Raw genomic sequence first — 14,332 nt, 5'->3', positions numbered from 1 at the left:
GAAGGATCATCATTTCCACAACAGTAACTAGTGTGTGGCAAAGCAACTCCTGATGATAAACCAGCAACCTCCTCTACCCATTACTTTGCCTATAACAGTTCTCTCTGTGTGTCTTTCTCTCTCTCTCTCTCTCTCTCTCTCTCTCTCCATCTCTCTCTCTCCCTCTCTCTCTCCTCTCTCCTTCATTCCATTCTTTATGTGATAATGTAATACCAATTGGTTTGTGTGTTAGCAATATTCTAGACTTTTTACAAATCCAAAAGATTAGAGCCGTCCATGTGCCTCAGACACGTATACATGAGTACATTCTGTCATTTGCACAGATACCCAGTCTGTACCAGATGAATTTGCTTATAAGCCAGCAACACTTCAGCTGAAGTGGATCACAGCCACCCGGCCTACCGCAGCAATTTCAAGCTTAAGAATATTTCAAACTGTGTCTAATTCAGCCACTAACTCAGTGCTTGAACACACCTTCAAGGTGGTCCAAACAGGAGATTCTGCAGTAATTACTTGACTGTCTGAATTCACCAATCTTACAATCGCTAAAGACAGTGCTGGCCAACTGCAGAGCCTTGGGGAGACATTTCTCTATAAATCCACCCATCTGCCACTTATTGGCAAAGGTTTTGTCCTAGTTGCCAGAGATACAAATTGACCTGAGTTTAAAATGCTTCTAAATTGCTATCAGTAGAGGATTTGGAAAATAACGTAGCCCAGTTTGCTCTTATATAAATGGATTAAATTAAATAATGCGTGCAAATTGGCAAGTACTATAGTATCTTCAACAACTACATAGAGTAAGTACTCAATACCATGTTAACTAAACCAATAACTCTTCTTAATCTTTGGTATAGTTTTATTTTGAGGGTGTGGGGGGGTGGAAACCAGAGTCCACCATGGAATATCTTTCTCTATCATTTTCTACATTGATTTTTAAAGCAGGCTCTCACTGACCCTGGAGCTTGCTGACTCAGCTAGATCAGAAAGTCCAAAGGATCTTCCTGTCTCTGCTTCCCCATTGCTGAGATCACAGGCGTGTATCTCCATACCTGGCTTTTTATGGAGCCCTGGCCCCCCCAAACACAGCAAACACTTTACCAACTGAGCCTCTCCCAGTCTCCATTGACATAGATTTTAGCAGCAATTCCTTAAATCCAGTCATCAGATTCTCAAAGATAAAACACATTTAATGAGGTAAATAGAACCCCGATGACTTTCTTGTTAGGAACATAATCCTCAAACAACCCACTTTGACTTTCTGCCACACATCCCCATACTGACAGAATGGGGTAGGAATGCAGTCTCTTAGTAACCTGAGTCATGCAAATTTAACTTCTTCCTGTGTAGTAAGAGGCGTTATTCCAAGTTCATCCAACCCTTGATCTTGTGACCAAAGCATAAATTGTAAATCTTATTGGAACAAATTTTGACAAACTGGAGTGGAAATAAGAAGTCACTTTGAAGAGCCACTGTGTAGGAGATAGAGGTGTGTCTCTTCCATCTACACAGAGGGTGGGTAAATTTTCATCAAGCAGCAGGAAATAGGACTCATTTGAATCCATCTCAAATTCGAGATTTTTCTCCTTCTAATGAGAAAGCAACATCATGAGCTTCAGCGTTTGGCAAGTGACCTGCTGGCTCCATCTATAACTGATGGTGACTTTTCCATTTGCTTCAGTCTCTGGGGACTACAGCAAGCGTGTGTACCAGGGCGTGAGAGTGAAGCACACCGTCAAAGACCTCCTGGCAGAGAAGCGGTCCAGACAGACAAGTAACTCCAGACTCAATGTAAGTGCTGATTCGATTCCAGCTGAGTCCTGCAGGTCTGAAGCCTCTGTTAAAGTTCCTTCTCTCCTCTCCTCCTTTACCTGACCTCACCCGCTCTTCCGCCTCCTGCCTCTTGACTATCCTCAAGAGAGAGGACATACTTTACCTAGGACATGCTTCAGAAATACTTTGACATTTTTATTCCTCCCTGCAAGGGCAATCTTTCCTCTCTGAGGACACCCATGTCATAGTATCCGGGGACTTGATTAGTGACATCAAGGTTTGTGCTTGAACTTTTATTTGCTACACTCTCCCCATTGTCCTCCTCGCCCCATTTACAAATGGTTTTTGTTTTACTTCTGGAATTTTCTGTGTATTGCTATTCATCTGCTATTGCTCATCTGACCCTGGAAATAGAATGTGCTACTCCTTCATGTTATGTAAATAACAGTCCATAAATGCCTGGCCTCCTCCTTATTAAGATATCTGGTGTAATAATAAGAAGGTGAGTAGAGAGAGTGCCTTTGTCTGCCAGGGACCATCTGTGTATGTGACCCTGGAAAAGTCTCTGGATGCAACAAAAAATAAATAAATAAATGAAGCAACCAAAATGATCATTAGGGGTTCTCATGATGTAAAAATGCCTGACTGTTCATCACCCCAAAGCATGTGATTTTTCCAGCAACATTTCCAGAGCTGTGTGATCTAATTAGCTTACTACTTCAGCTAGGGACAGTAGAAACGGGATATACCTGGACTTTTCCACATCTCCCAGTCACTGCTTGAGAAAGGCTCAGGGTTTGAGGATACACTGCTGACCTTTGATATACATTGTATTCTATATCCAACAGATGAGATTTATAATAAGTCCTCTCTGAAATTCTCAGTAGGTGTTTTTTGTATGTTTTTTGTTTGTTTGTTTTTGGATTTTTGAGACAGGTTTCTCTGTAGTTTTTCGAGTCTGTCTTGGAACTAGATCTTGTAAACCAGGCTGGCCTCAAACTCACAGAGAGCCACCTGCCTCTGCCTCCCAAGTGCTGGAATTAAAGTCATGCGCCACTACTGCCTGGCCTCCCAGAAGGTGTTTTGAGCTTCATTCCTATCTGTCAATCACATCTGTACTTACAGCTTTGCTCTGTGCCTGATAAGCTGTGCTCAGGTCTCAGAAAGGGACCAGAGAATAGCAACGGTATTAGGCTAACATGAAAAATCAATTCCATGCATTCTACTAATATAATAGCCTGAATGCTGGGCATGTGCAGATAACCAGGAGTAAATGGAGCAGTCACATCTAGCATCTAGCACGGGGCACACAGGGGAAGTACTTTCTCCAGAACAGCTGCTGGCAGTGTGGATACCACCCTCCATATTGCTCCAATAGCAACTCCTATGACATCAGTGATCAGCTTCGGAATCAACTTCTGTATCAAAAACACCTTTTATGCACATCCCTGCTACCCTTCTCTTCAAACAGCCTCTTCCTTTGAGTTCAACACTCAGAACAGCTTATAAGAGAAATCTGAGCAGCTGGGCTCCTTGTCTGATCCCCATTCAGTATTTCTCAGGGTGCTTGCTCAGAAGCATCTGGAGGGTGTGTTCGAAATATCATTACCAGACTGAGAGGGAAATCAGAGAGAGTGGGGTGGGGGTGTTTCTGAATCTACTCAAAATGAACCATTTCTGTGCACAAATGAGGGGATTGCTCAGCCACAGCTTCAAACAAGAGAACATTGAATTTTGAAACCTAATAAAAAAGTCCCAGGAAAACATCAAATTAAGTAGAGAAGAGGCACACGTAAGGACACTACAGGCAGGGAATGAGCTGTGTATCTGTACAGCATGCATTAGGGCAGATTTCACAGCTTTTGGTATCATCAATATTTACATACAGGTAAGAAGGCAGAGTTATAGACTTCTATTATAAAAAAAAAAGTTGTGCCATATAAGAAAACAACAAGGCAGGCTATATCCAAATGGTGAATTCATGTAGATTTTTAAGAGCAAAGGACTTTGTGCCCAAGGCCTATAAATATCAAGTCATAGATGTTTGTCTTCTTTTTCTCTCGTTTTTAAGTTTTTCTTTTTTAAAATAAAAATAAAATAAGCACAGTAGTAAGTCAAATTAATTAAATATCAATATTCTATTAAATCTTTTAGACTTCCATACAATATATTTTAATCATATTCACCCTCAATTCCTTCCCCTAACTCTCCCCAGATCTACCACCCACCTCCCAACTTCATTTCCTTTTCTTTCTTTAAACCAGAGTCCAGTCTGTGCTTCCCATATACCCACCGCTGTGGGGCCATCCGTAAGAGCATGGTCAACCTTTCAGAGCCAAGCTCATTGAGAAAACGGATTCGCCCTCCCCAGGAAGCCACCAGCTGACCATAGCTCCTCTCTTTATGACCCCTTGCTGGAATAGCAACTGGCTTCATCTTGTCCCAGTCTGTGCAGGCAGACATAGCTGCTTTGCAGCATGAGCACAGAGATCCTGCCCTGCCCAGTGGTTGCTGTTTTGCTCTGGTCCTCATTTCCCCGTCACTCTTACAATCTTTCCAACCCCCTCTTCTGCAACAGTCCCTGGGCTTTTGGAAGAGCAGGGTGATGGAGATGCCCTGTGTGTGTCTGAGCATTCCCTCCATACACACTTATTCTCTGCCCTCAGGTCAGTTGTGAATTTCTCTGCCAACCTCTGTCCACTGCACCAAGAAGCACCTCTGATGAGGTCTGAGAGGTGCATGTTGAAAACATATCATTTCATTTCATAATGCACAGATGCTTGGGCTTGGCCAGAGAATGATCATCTCGACTTTCTACAGTCTCCTCAAGAAATTCTTTTGCAAATGGCTATTTACAATAAAGAACAAGTGCCCTAGCCTCACATAGCACGGTGGCTCCTTATCTCTTATCTAGCTAGCCCATTGCTGTTGGCCTAAAATGAGAAACTGGGAAACAGCTGTATGGAGCATGTAGACAGCCTGCTAAATACCAAATAAACCTGTAAGAAGAAAAATAGCTACACATAAAAAGTGTACATTCATATAGCCAAACACTAAGCTGAATGCTTATGACCACACAAGCAATATGAAAATAGCTATATTTATGTGAGGATAGATTAAAATATATTTTCTGTGTTTTATTTCATTCCATGGGCACATTATCCTCTGAGATTCGCATTTACAGTTTCCCATTTTACAGATAAATATGTTGAAAACAAGATAAAGGAAAGAACTGGTACACTGGAGAGATGGCTCAGAGGACCTGAATTAGGTTCCCAGCATCTGAGTCGTGGGGCTCACAACTGCCTGTATCTCCAGCTCCAAGAGACCTTTCACCCTCCTTTGGTCTACATGGACACCCTCACACAGACACGGACAGACTCACACAAACACAGACATAGACATCCTTACACACACACAGACACAGACATGGACATCCTCACACACACACATACATGGATACCCTCATATAGACACCCTCATGTGGACACAGACACATAAACTTTATTTTTTTAAAAAGTGCACAATTTGCAAAAAGTAGATTTGTTGAGTCTTAATTCCATATTTAAAAAGTCAGCTCAGACTGGACTAAAGTAGAACAACCTTTGACACATGAAAATAAGGAGAGAGAGAGAGAGAGAGAGAGAGAGAGAGAGAGAGAGGAGAGAGAATATAAGAGAGAATATATAAGAGAGAATAAATATCAGATAGAAAAAAACCTGGTAACAGAAAAGTGAGTCTCCCGAAGCCATGGTCTTGGCAGGCCATTGTAGGTGTACAAATGGACCTTAACTCTCTCTCCTCACTGTATCATCTCAGCGCTAGCATCGTCTTTCCCACTTTAGTGATGGGTAAGCTTCCGTGGTTAATCATGTAATTCATATGTGAGCTCGTTTGAACTTTAAGCATCTCTGAATTGATTTTCCAGTCTGCTTACTATTTAAGAATACTGAGAAATCTGTCTAGAAAGGTGTTCGCATCAGTCACCGCCCACTCTGAAGACCTATTTCTATCCCTGCTGTGAATGTGACTCAAAGAGCAAAAATTGGGGAGCACCCTATAGCCAGCAGACCCTCACTCGCAGGGCTCTGATTTCATGAGCAGGGCTGAGACCACCTCCTTTTCTCCATACTGATACGTAAGGATACAGTGAGTCTTCAGCCTCAGATGGGTTTATAACAAGGACGCTACTCATGAGGCATGCTTAAAATCTTCAGCTGGCAGAATGGCTAACAGTCAATGATGAATGGTCCCAACCCAAAACTGAATTCCCAAAGATCCTAAGTCAATCCTCTGGGACCAGTGGGCAGATGCAAGTATCTTGAGAGGAGTTTACCTGGGTGGGCACTTAATGCAATCAGCTGTGTCCTTCTAAGGGAGGTTTGGGATGGAGACACAGAGAAGATGCAGGAGTAAAAGGTAAAGCAGCCCCTTCAGTAGAGGTTGGAGGCAGCAAATCAAGGAATCCTGGCACCTGCAAAAGCGGGTTGAAGATAGGTCCCTCAGTGAGCACCATAGCTGGGACAACTTTGCCAAGAGCTAATTTTGGGATGCCTGGCCTTCAGAACCACGAGAATGCATCCAGATGCTCACTGTGATAGGTGATAGGAAACTTGTGCATGGATTATGAAAAGTTAGGTCCCTCTCATCCGACCCCCTTCCGGATGGTTAGATGCCCTTGCCACCACCTGGGTCCTGAACCACCCTCTGAGTAAGGTGGCACAGCTGTGGTTTTCTATCTTTACCAAAAATTTTCTCAACTCTCATAATTTCGCAGTAAAGTTTTGGAAAATATCATAAAACAAAGATCTTGTATCAAGCAAGATTTTAACAAAATCTCCTCCGTCTGTTTTACCTGTTATACTATGGCTGTGCAACTGCTGTGTCTATGTGCTTTTAAATTGTGAATTTCTTCATCTTTTTTCCTATCACTCTTCACTACATCACTGGATTTCTGCCAGAATAAATAGATACCACTTGCTAACACCTGGTGCCAAAAATAGATAATTAGATTTCTGACCGATGAAATTTTCTACAACAATTGAATTCCTAAAAGCTAATCATTTAATCATTTAACTTTTTAAAGATAGCATCATAAAATTCAATAAGCTCTGTTATCTATAGCACAAAAAGAAAAATCAATAGGCCTAATTGCCACCATTTTTCTCTTCCGTTTTGAAATTCTGTCAGTGATTCACAGGCTGTTTAGCTCACTAATCAAGTTTTTCTTATGCAATCATAAAGATTCATCTAGAATCACTAACTATACAGCAGCTGGCATGAGGGGAGAATGAAAGACTGGAATGTCAATTGTGTGGGAGGGTAGGGGAGTACCTTGTCGTGTGTGGGAGAATAAGAAGGGCCTGGAAGCACAGTCTGTAGTTACTCTCGCCTACACATTGGTGGAGATGGTGACGGCTCTCACTCTCAGCACGCCCACGGAAACACTGCACTTAGTGACAATAGCCACGCAGATGCGAAGGCTTGAGTTAATATTTTACATAAACATGAGGCAAAATAAATAGAAATATCTGGCTCCGCTTTTGAAAGCCTTTAACTGAAGGAAATGCCAAGAGCTGTTCCACGTAGGAAATATTTGAGCTATGCCGTCTTGACCGATGCATAAAGTCAACGCAAAGCCAAACTTACTTTCACAGGGTATGATTCTTTCCTCTCAACCTCAAGTGTTCGCTTCTCAACTATCAGTGATTACACCTCTGCTCTTTGTCTACCCGGTCCTAAGTCCTTCTACTTCAATTTGCTGCTGAAGTCTCGGTCTAGGGCATTGGGGAAGTGACCATATTGGCAGCTGGGGTTCTGGGTTAATAATTTGTCCTAATCAATTTTCTGGTAAAAACATCATGAGTAGTGTAACGGAGCCTGGCAGAGGGTCAAAGTGAAGGAAGCTCTGAACAGAAGGTAAATGGGTATCATCAGATCTAGCATCTTTATGGCCTGGAGTCATTGCAAATGTTTGCTCTTCTCGGAGAGGTGTGAAAACGCTAACTGCAGGACAGCTGTCCCCTGGCAAGCGCTGTGCTGGGGACTGTCTTTGCACTGAGGCCACGATAGGGTGGGAGGTCTGTTCAGCTCCCTGCCCAGCGGCTGCTGGGCTCTGCCAATCACATGCATGCTCCATTTACCACTGAATATAAACCTGTGACATCCAGATCTGTAATTTGCATCTGGATTTCCTACGAAATCCTAGCGGGTGGGGGGGGGGAATACGCAACTGGAAACCGTATATTATGTCATCTCAAAAGTTTCCTTGACTGCCCCGAAAGTGGAAAACATAGTCAAGACATTTCTTCTGCCCCCAGAGACAGTCTGCTGCTGGCTTAGTGTAGTCTCTTTAAGACCCTCACTGTAGTAAGTTAAAGTGGTTTGGGGTTTATCCCATCTCCTTCCTGAGCCTTGGTGCCCCCGTCAGTAATCAGAGTTGAACCATTTCTCTAAGTCACCTCTCATCTCAGCATTCATTTTTATTTTTATTTATCTCTATGTGTGTGCAGGTATATTATACATGTTTGTGGCAAGGGTGGGGTAGGCACATCTGTGTGCCCACGTGTGTATAGAAAGCAAGCTCAAATGTGATTTAGGAACTCCTTGGGACTATTTCCTACTAGGCTGGAACTCACCAGTTGTGCAAGGCTGACCTCCAGGGCGCCCCAGACAAGCGTCTGTCTTCACTGCCTTTCCTCTGGGATTGCAAACTCCTATCATTATGCCCAGTGTTTTCCTGAGGACTGTGGGATCAGATTCAAGGCCTACTGGTTTCTGGGCAAGCACTTTACCAATTAAGGAATCTCCCCATGCTCAGTATTCATTTCTAAATAAATTTTATTTTGTATATTTGAGATTTATAATGTGATGCTATGAAATAACATGTAGATAGTGAACTGGTTACCATAGTGATACATCTTAACATATACATAGATGAATACACACACACACACACACACATCATTGTACATAGTTACTCTTCTGTGACAAGAATCATTGCAATGTGTTTCTTTTTTTTTTTTCTTTTGATTTTTTTGAGACAAGGTTTCTCTGTAGCTTTGGAGCCTGTCCTGGAACTAGCTCTTGTAGACCTCGAACTCACAGAGATCCACCTGTCTCTGCCTCCCGAGTACTGGGATTAAAGACATGCGCCACCACCGCCCAGCTTGCAATGTGTTTCTATGACAAAGGTCCCAAACAGTAAAATTTTGTGAACCACAATCCCCAGTACTGGGTATCAGACCTTTTGACTGGTTCTGCCTAGTTCCTCCTCTGAACTACACCTTGGTATTTCATTTTTAAAACCTTTTTTAAAAAATTGTCCTCTTCTTTCACCCTCTTTATTTTGGTTATTCATTTTCAAATGTTCTTATCATGTTATTTAGTATTTAAAACAGTCTGTGAGGGCTAGGGAGATGACTTGGTGTCTCCTGGAGACTAGGGAGATGACTTGGTGTCTCCTAGAGACTAGGGAGGTGATTTGGTGTCTCCTGGAGACTAGGGAGGTGACTTGGTGTCTCCTGGAGACTAGGGAGATGACTTGGTGTCTCCTGGAGACTAGGGAGGTGACTTGGTGTCTCCTGGAGACTAGGGAGATGACTTGGTGTCTCCTGGAGACTAGGGAGATGACTTGGTGTCTCCTGGAGACTAGGGAGATGACTTGGTGGTTCTTGCAGCATAGGGTGATGACTTGGTGTCTCCTGTGGGTTAGAAAGATAGTTTGGTGTCTCCTGGAGACTAGGGAGGTGATTTGGTGTCTCCTGGAGACTAGGGAGGTGACTTGGTGTCACCTGGAGACTAGGGAGATGCCTTGGTGTCTCCTGGAGACTAGGGAGATGATTTGGTGTCTCCTGGGGGCTAGGGAGATAGATGGCTTGATGGCTTAGCAGGGAACATGGTTTCTGGTATGCATGAGGACTTCAGTTTTCATTCCACCCACTCAAATAAAATCTAGGAGTGGTGGCATCCATCAATAACCTCAGTGCTGGGGCCAGGGAGAGAAGGGCAGAGATACACAGGTTGCTGGGGCTCACCAGCCAGCCAGGTTCAGCAAGAGATTCTGTCTCAGAATAATAATGATGATGATGATGATGATGATGTTGATGATGATGATGTTGATGATGATGATGATGTTGATGATGATGATGTTGACCTGCTGAGGAGATGGTTCAATGCTAATGAGCTCACTACACAAGCATACGGACCAGAGTTCCTGTGTCCTAAACTTCTTACAAATGTCAGGAATGTGGCTCTCAGCCCTTAATTCAATCCTCAGAGGTCCTAGAGCAAACTGACTATGAGGACTAGCTGTATTTTGAGCTCTGGGTTTTGGGTTTGCTTAAGAGCTCCTGCCTCAGTGGATAAGGTGGAAGAAGAATGGAGGACGGCTCCCAACACCAAGCTCAGGCTGTCACATGCGGGTGCACACTCTCAAACATAGGTGTGCCCACACCCACGTGAACACGTGTGCAAACACACACGCATATCTCACATGCAGGAGAAGATGCCTGAAGTCAACCTCTGGCCACCATACATGCACACGCAGATAACACCGCATATACATACATGTGCACGCACACACACACACCACACAGTAGATGGCTGAAGGAATAATCTGACAACAAGCCTCCGAGAAGTAGCTTGTCCTGACTTTGCAGCTTCCTTGAGCTGCTGTTGGAGACCGCCGTCACCCAGAAACCAGTCGTAGTTCATCTAAGACAAGAAGAACTTAGGCTGTATGCCCAGGTTACCTCGATCCATGCCCCAACTCCGCCACCTACAAATTGTGTGTTTGGCTAAGGTTTCTCTACCTTTCCTTAAACCCTGCCAAGGTTATCATAAAAGTCACAGTTAATCTTTGCCAGGGACTTACCACAGCATAGGTGCTCGATTGATGGAGTTTTGAGGAAGATGACTCCGGAAGTCAGGGAGCAGTAGAGTCCAACAGAACGCACTAGGGGACAAAGGTCAAGGGAAGGGAGAGCTCCACCAGCCTGTCTGCCACATGAAGTAGGTGAGCCAACTTTGTCTGCAGACTGGACAGGCGAGAAAGTGGAAAACAAGCCCTTCGAAACTCATGTCTGGCCCTGCTTAGGACAGTTTCTCAAATATGCTCTTGGAAAATATGCCCCACTCCCCGCTGATGTTTTGTTATCTCTGCCCATCCTTTCTGGATGATTGGCGGTGTGATAGAATGGCCAGGGGCTTGTTTTCAGAATTATGGATCAGGCTCAGACTCCATCAGTAGAAGATAAACCTGGTTTCTGAGTCTCAGTCTTGTCCCACAGAGATGGGGACAGTAATACCCACCATAGGCAAGGACAACAGTGACATTAGGTTACGTCTGTAGAGTGCCTGGCACAGCACCTGATGTGTCCTGAGGGCTCAGCATGTGGCAGCTTTTCTGAGTGTTAGAACAGTTGGCACACGGCACCACTTTCTAAGCTCCAGAGACAGTAAGTACCAACCCCATGCAGACATCCATGAGAACATGGGGTGTTCTGAGAGCAGGCCTGGGAATCATCCATTCCCGCCCTCATTAGTACCGTCTCTAACACAACGGAAACTCGTCAAACCATTAACTCTGTAGCTCAGAAAAAAACTACTCCCAATGAGTGGATGAGGCAGCAGAATGGCAGGCGCGAGGGCCAACAGTCTTCAATTTTGTGGTTTGAGGTCTTTTGTTTTTAATGGTGTAATTATACATATTCATAGTACAATGTGATCTCTTGATATACTTGTACAGTATATAATCAAGCAGTGCGCCTGGCATATCCGTCCCCTCCAACAGTGGTCATTCCTTTGTTTCACTATGTAGGATGCACGGTCAGTTACCAGCCAGAGTTGGATGCTGCTGTGCAAGGAAACCTTCAGTCCTTTCTTCTACTCCAGTGGTTCTCAACCTGTGGGTCGAGACCCCTTTGGGGCCAAATGACTTTTTCCCAGGGGCTACCTAAGACCTTAAGAAAACACAGGTGTTTACACTACAATTCATAATAGTAGCAAAATTACAGTTACGAAGTAGCATCAAAAATAATTTTATGATCGGGGGTCCCCATCACATGAGGAACTGTATTAAAAAGAAGGTTGAGAACCATTGTTGTATTCACAGGTACCATCCTACCTTTTAGCTATGCTCCTTCCCTTCTCTCCACACACATCCCCCTGACCCTTCCCAGTCTCTCTGGTAACCGCTCTAGGAGATGAACCTGAATAGGTTCCAGATATGACCAAGAACATGTAGTAGCATCATGGCATCCAGTTCCATCTGGGCTGCCACAAGTTACAGGGTTTCTTTCTTTCAAAACCAAATAATACCCTGTTATACACCTGCACCCCATCTTCACCCACCTGTGGGTAGCTCAGCTCGCTCCCTGTCTCACTTGAACATGAAGCTAGTGTCACCCTCTTCCCTTTCGTGGGCCAGGACAGCTACGGTTAAAAGTTTATGTTAACAGCCAGCGCTGACTACTCCAACTGCTTCGCTCTGCAGTCCTAAACGCTCTTCTCCTTGATAAGGGTTTGACTTAGTCATCAGAAACCCCATTTCACAAAAAGCCTTATTTCAGACGGCAGGAAGAAGATCAAAGCCAGGATTTGCTACCCACTTACTAACCTGATATAACTTCCTCAAGCTGCGGCTCCTGAGGGTGAAAGGGTCTCTTGAGAGGTGTACAAGAGAGGGGATCAGTGCTCACCACAGCTCAAAGTGCCCCCTTCTCCCCACTAGGCAGAACTCTTCCTAACTCAAAATTTCCTCAGACCTCAAAACACATTCCACCCATGCCCCAACACACACACACACACACACACACACACACACACATACACACACGACTCTTACTCCTAACCTCCAAGGTTAAGCTTAAGCCCCTCTGCATTCTGAGAAAGATAAATCCTCTTTCCTCAGATTAAATTGGTTTTTGTTATAAGTTGGATTTCTGAAGGAAGATGGAAAAGAGAAAAATCACATAAAGCACAAAAGTAATCACATGGCCTACAAATAGCCTGACAGGAATTTTAATATCTGGTCAAGGACTGGCACCGGTGGTGCAATTGATCTGACTTCATCCCTTATCTCCAGGATCATTATCATCATATAATAATTAATAATAATAATAATAATAATAATAAATACTTGGATGTGGTGACACACGCCTGTCTATCCCAGTACTGGGGAGATGAAGGCTGGAGGATTGGGAGCTCAAGGTTCTCTTCAACCACATCATGAACTGAACACTACCCAAGACCCTGTCTCAAACACTAATCATCATAGCTGCCATTTACTGGGCTCTGAAATGAGACTTTATAAATATCCCCATTTCTCTACTTTAAAATAAGCCCATTATCAGCAAGAGCTCAGCATCCTGTGAGGGAAATTAGATAGAGGCATGAAGAAGCAGGCAGAGAGCTCTGGGACTCAGATTTGGGCCCAGATTTGTGGGACTCCAAAGTGTTTCTTTCATCTAATGTGTCACCTGCCAGTCTCATGTAGCCCAGGCTGGCCTCAAATCCACTATGACTGAAGATGACTTTGAACTTCCATTCCTGCCTCCCCCTCCAGAGCTCTAGTCTAGATTGCATGTGTGCGCCACCATGCCTGGCTTTTGTAATCCTAGCATTTGTACATGCTAGAGTAGAATTCAACCAACCGAGCTATGTCCTCAACTATACCGCCTCCTTAGAGGTATGTATCCATAGCAAGGTGAGACAAGGTTTGGCGTCACCACTGTTTTTCAGGTCTTCACATTGAGCTCCAGGCTTCGTATGTAATGATGGGTTCCAATCTTGTGCTCCCCATTACCCGCATGCAAATCTCCATGCTTATTGCAACAGGTGTGTAGATTGTTCAGGGAATGCCCCACCCAGCCAAGACCAAAACCAGACACCCCTTTCCTGTGATTCCAAATATATTTGAAAAGAAACTAAACCCCCTAAAAGTTCTGTTTTCCTTCATCAATTTTCTCCAGTTCGATTCCAGAATCTGCTCCTAACACGTGCCCATGTCCATCCTTTCCTTCTCCCCTAGACCACTAGATCTCATGGGTCTCTCCACGGTCCCACCCAGCGTATAAGACCTCCTGAGCCAGAAATCCAATCATGTCACACATGGACCTTGAAGAAGCCTCCTTTCCATCCTCTTAAAAGTCCCTCGGGCTCACACAACCCGCTTCTCTCTGCCTTTCTCCTCTTACGTGCTTACCCCCTGCTACATCTTGTGGTGACAACTCTGATTCGAGGAGCTGATGTGGCTCCTGCGTTCCCAGGTAGGCAGAGTAACACATGAACTTCATTCCCAGATCAACTCCCACTCGAGGGAGGATTTCTGAACATGTAGTCCCTGGAAACCCATCCCTCCATGTGATCCTACTCCCGTGGTATGCAGAATTCTCTCATCATTACACACACAAGAGGGCATTGCTCATGTTTTGATATTTTATTAGGATATATTAATTAATTTTACATGAGTTTCATTGTGACATTTTTAAGCATGTATATATTTTGATCATATGCCCCCTATTATCCTCCCTAGTACCCTTCCCCTCTCACTGATCTC

General features: G+C 44.0%; 1 protein-coding gene across 1 annotated transcript in view; it reads left to right on the top strand.

The window, feature by feature from the left end:
• Nucleotides 1-1,656: 1,656 nt before the first annotated feature.
• The window catches only part of CUNH11orf53 (chromosome unknown C11orf53 homolog), a 31,637-nt gene continuing 18,961 nt past the window's right edge, over nt 1,657-14,332 (top strand). The window contains exon 1 of the mRNA XM_041638402.1: nt 1,657-1,791. Within this exon, the coding sequence (XP_041494336.1) occupies nt 1,657-1,791 (135 nt within the window). The remainder of the gene's footprint in view (nt 1,792-14,332) is intronic.

This window comes from Microtus oregoni, unplaced genomic scaffold (assembly GCF_018167655.1).
Source record: "Microtus oregoni isolate MIOR12 unplaced genomic scaffold, Mior012 000055F_ref0000237, whole genome shotgun sequence".
Taxonomy (NCBI): Eukaryota; Metazoa; Chordata; class Mammalia; order Rodentia; family Cricetidae; genus Microtus; species Microtus oregoni.
The sequence above is the reverse complement of the archived record's forward strand: the minus strand, read 5'-3'. Positions and strand labels throughout refer to the sequence as shown.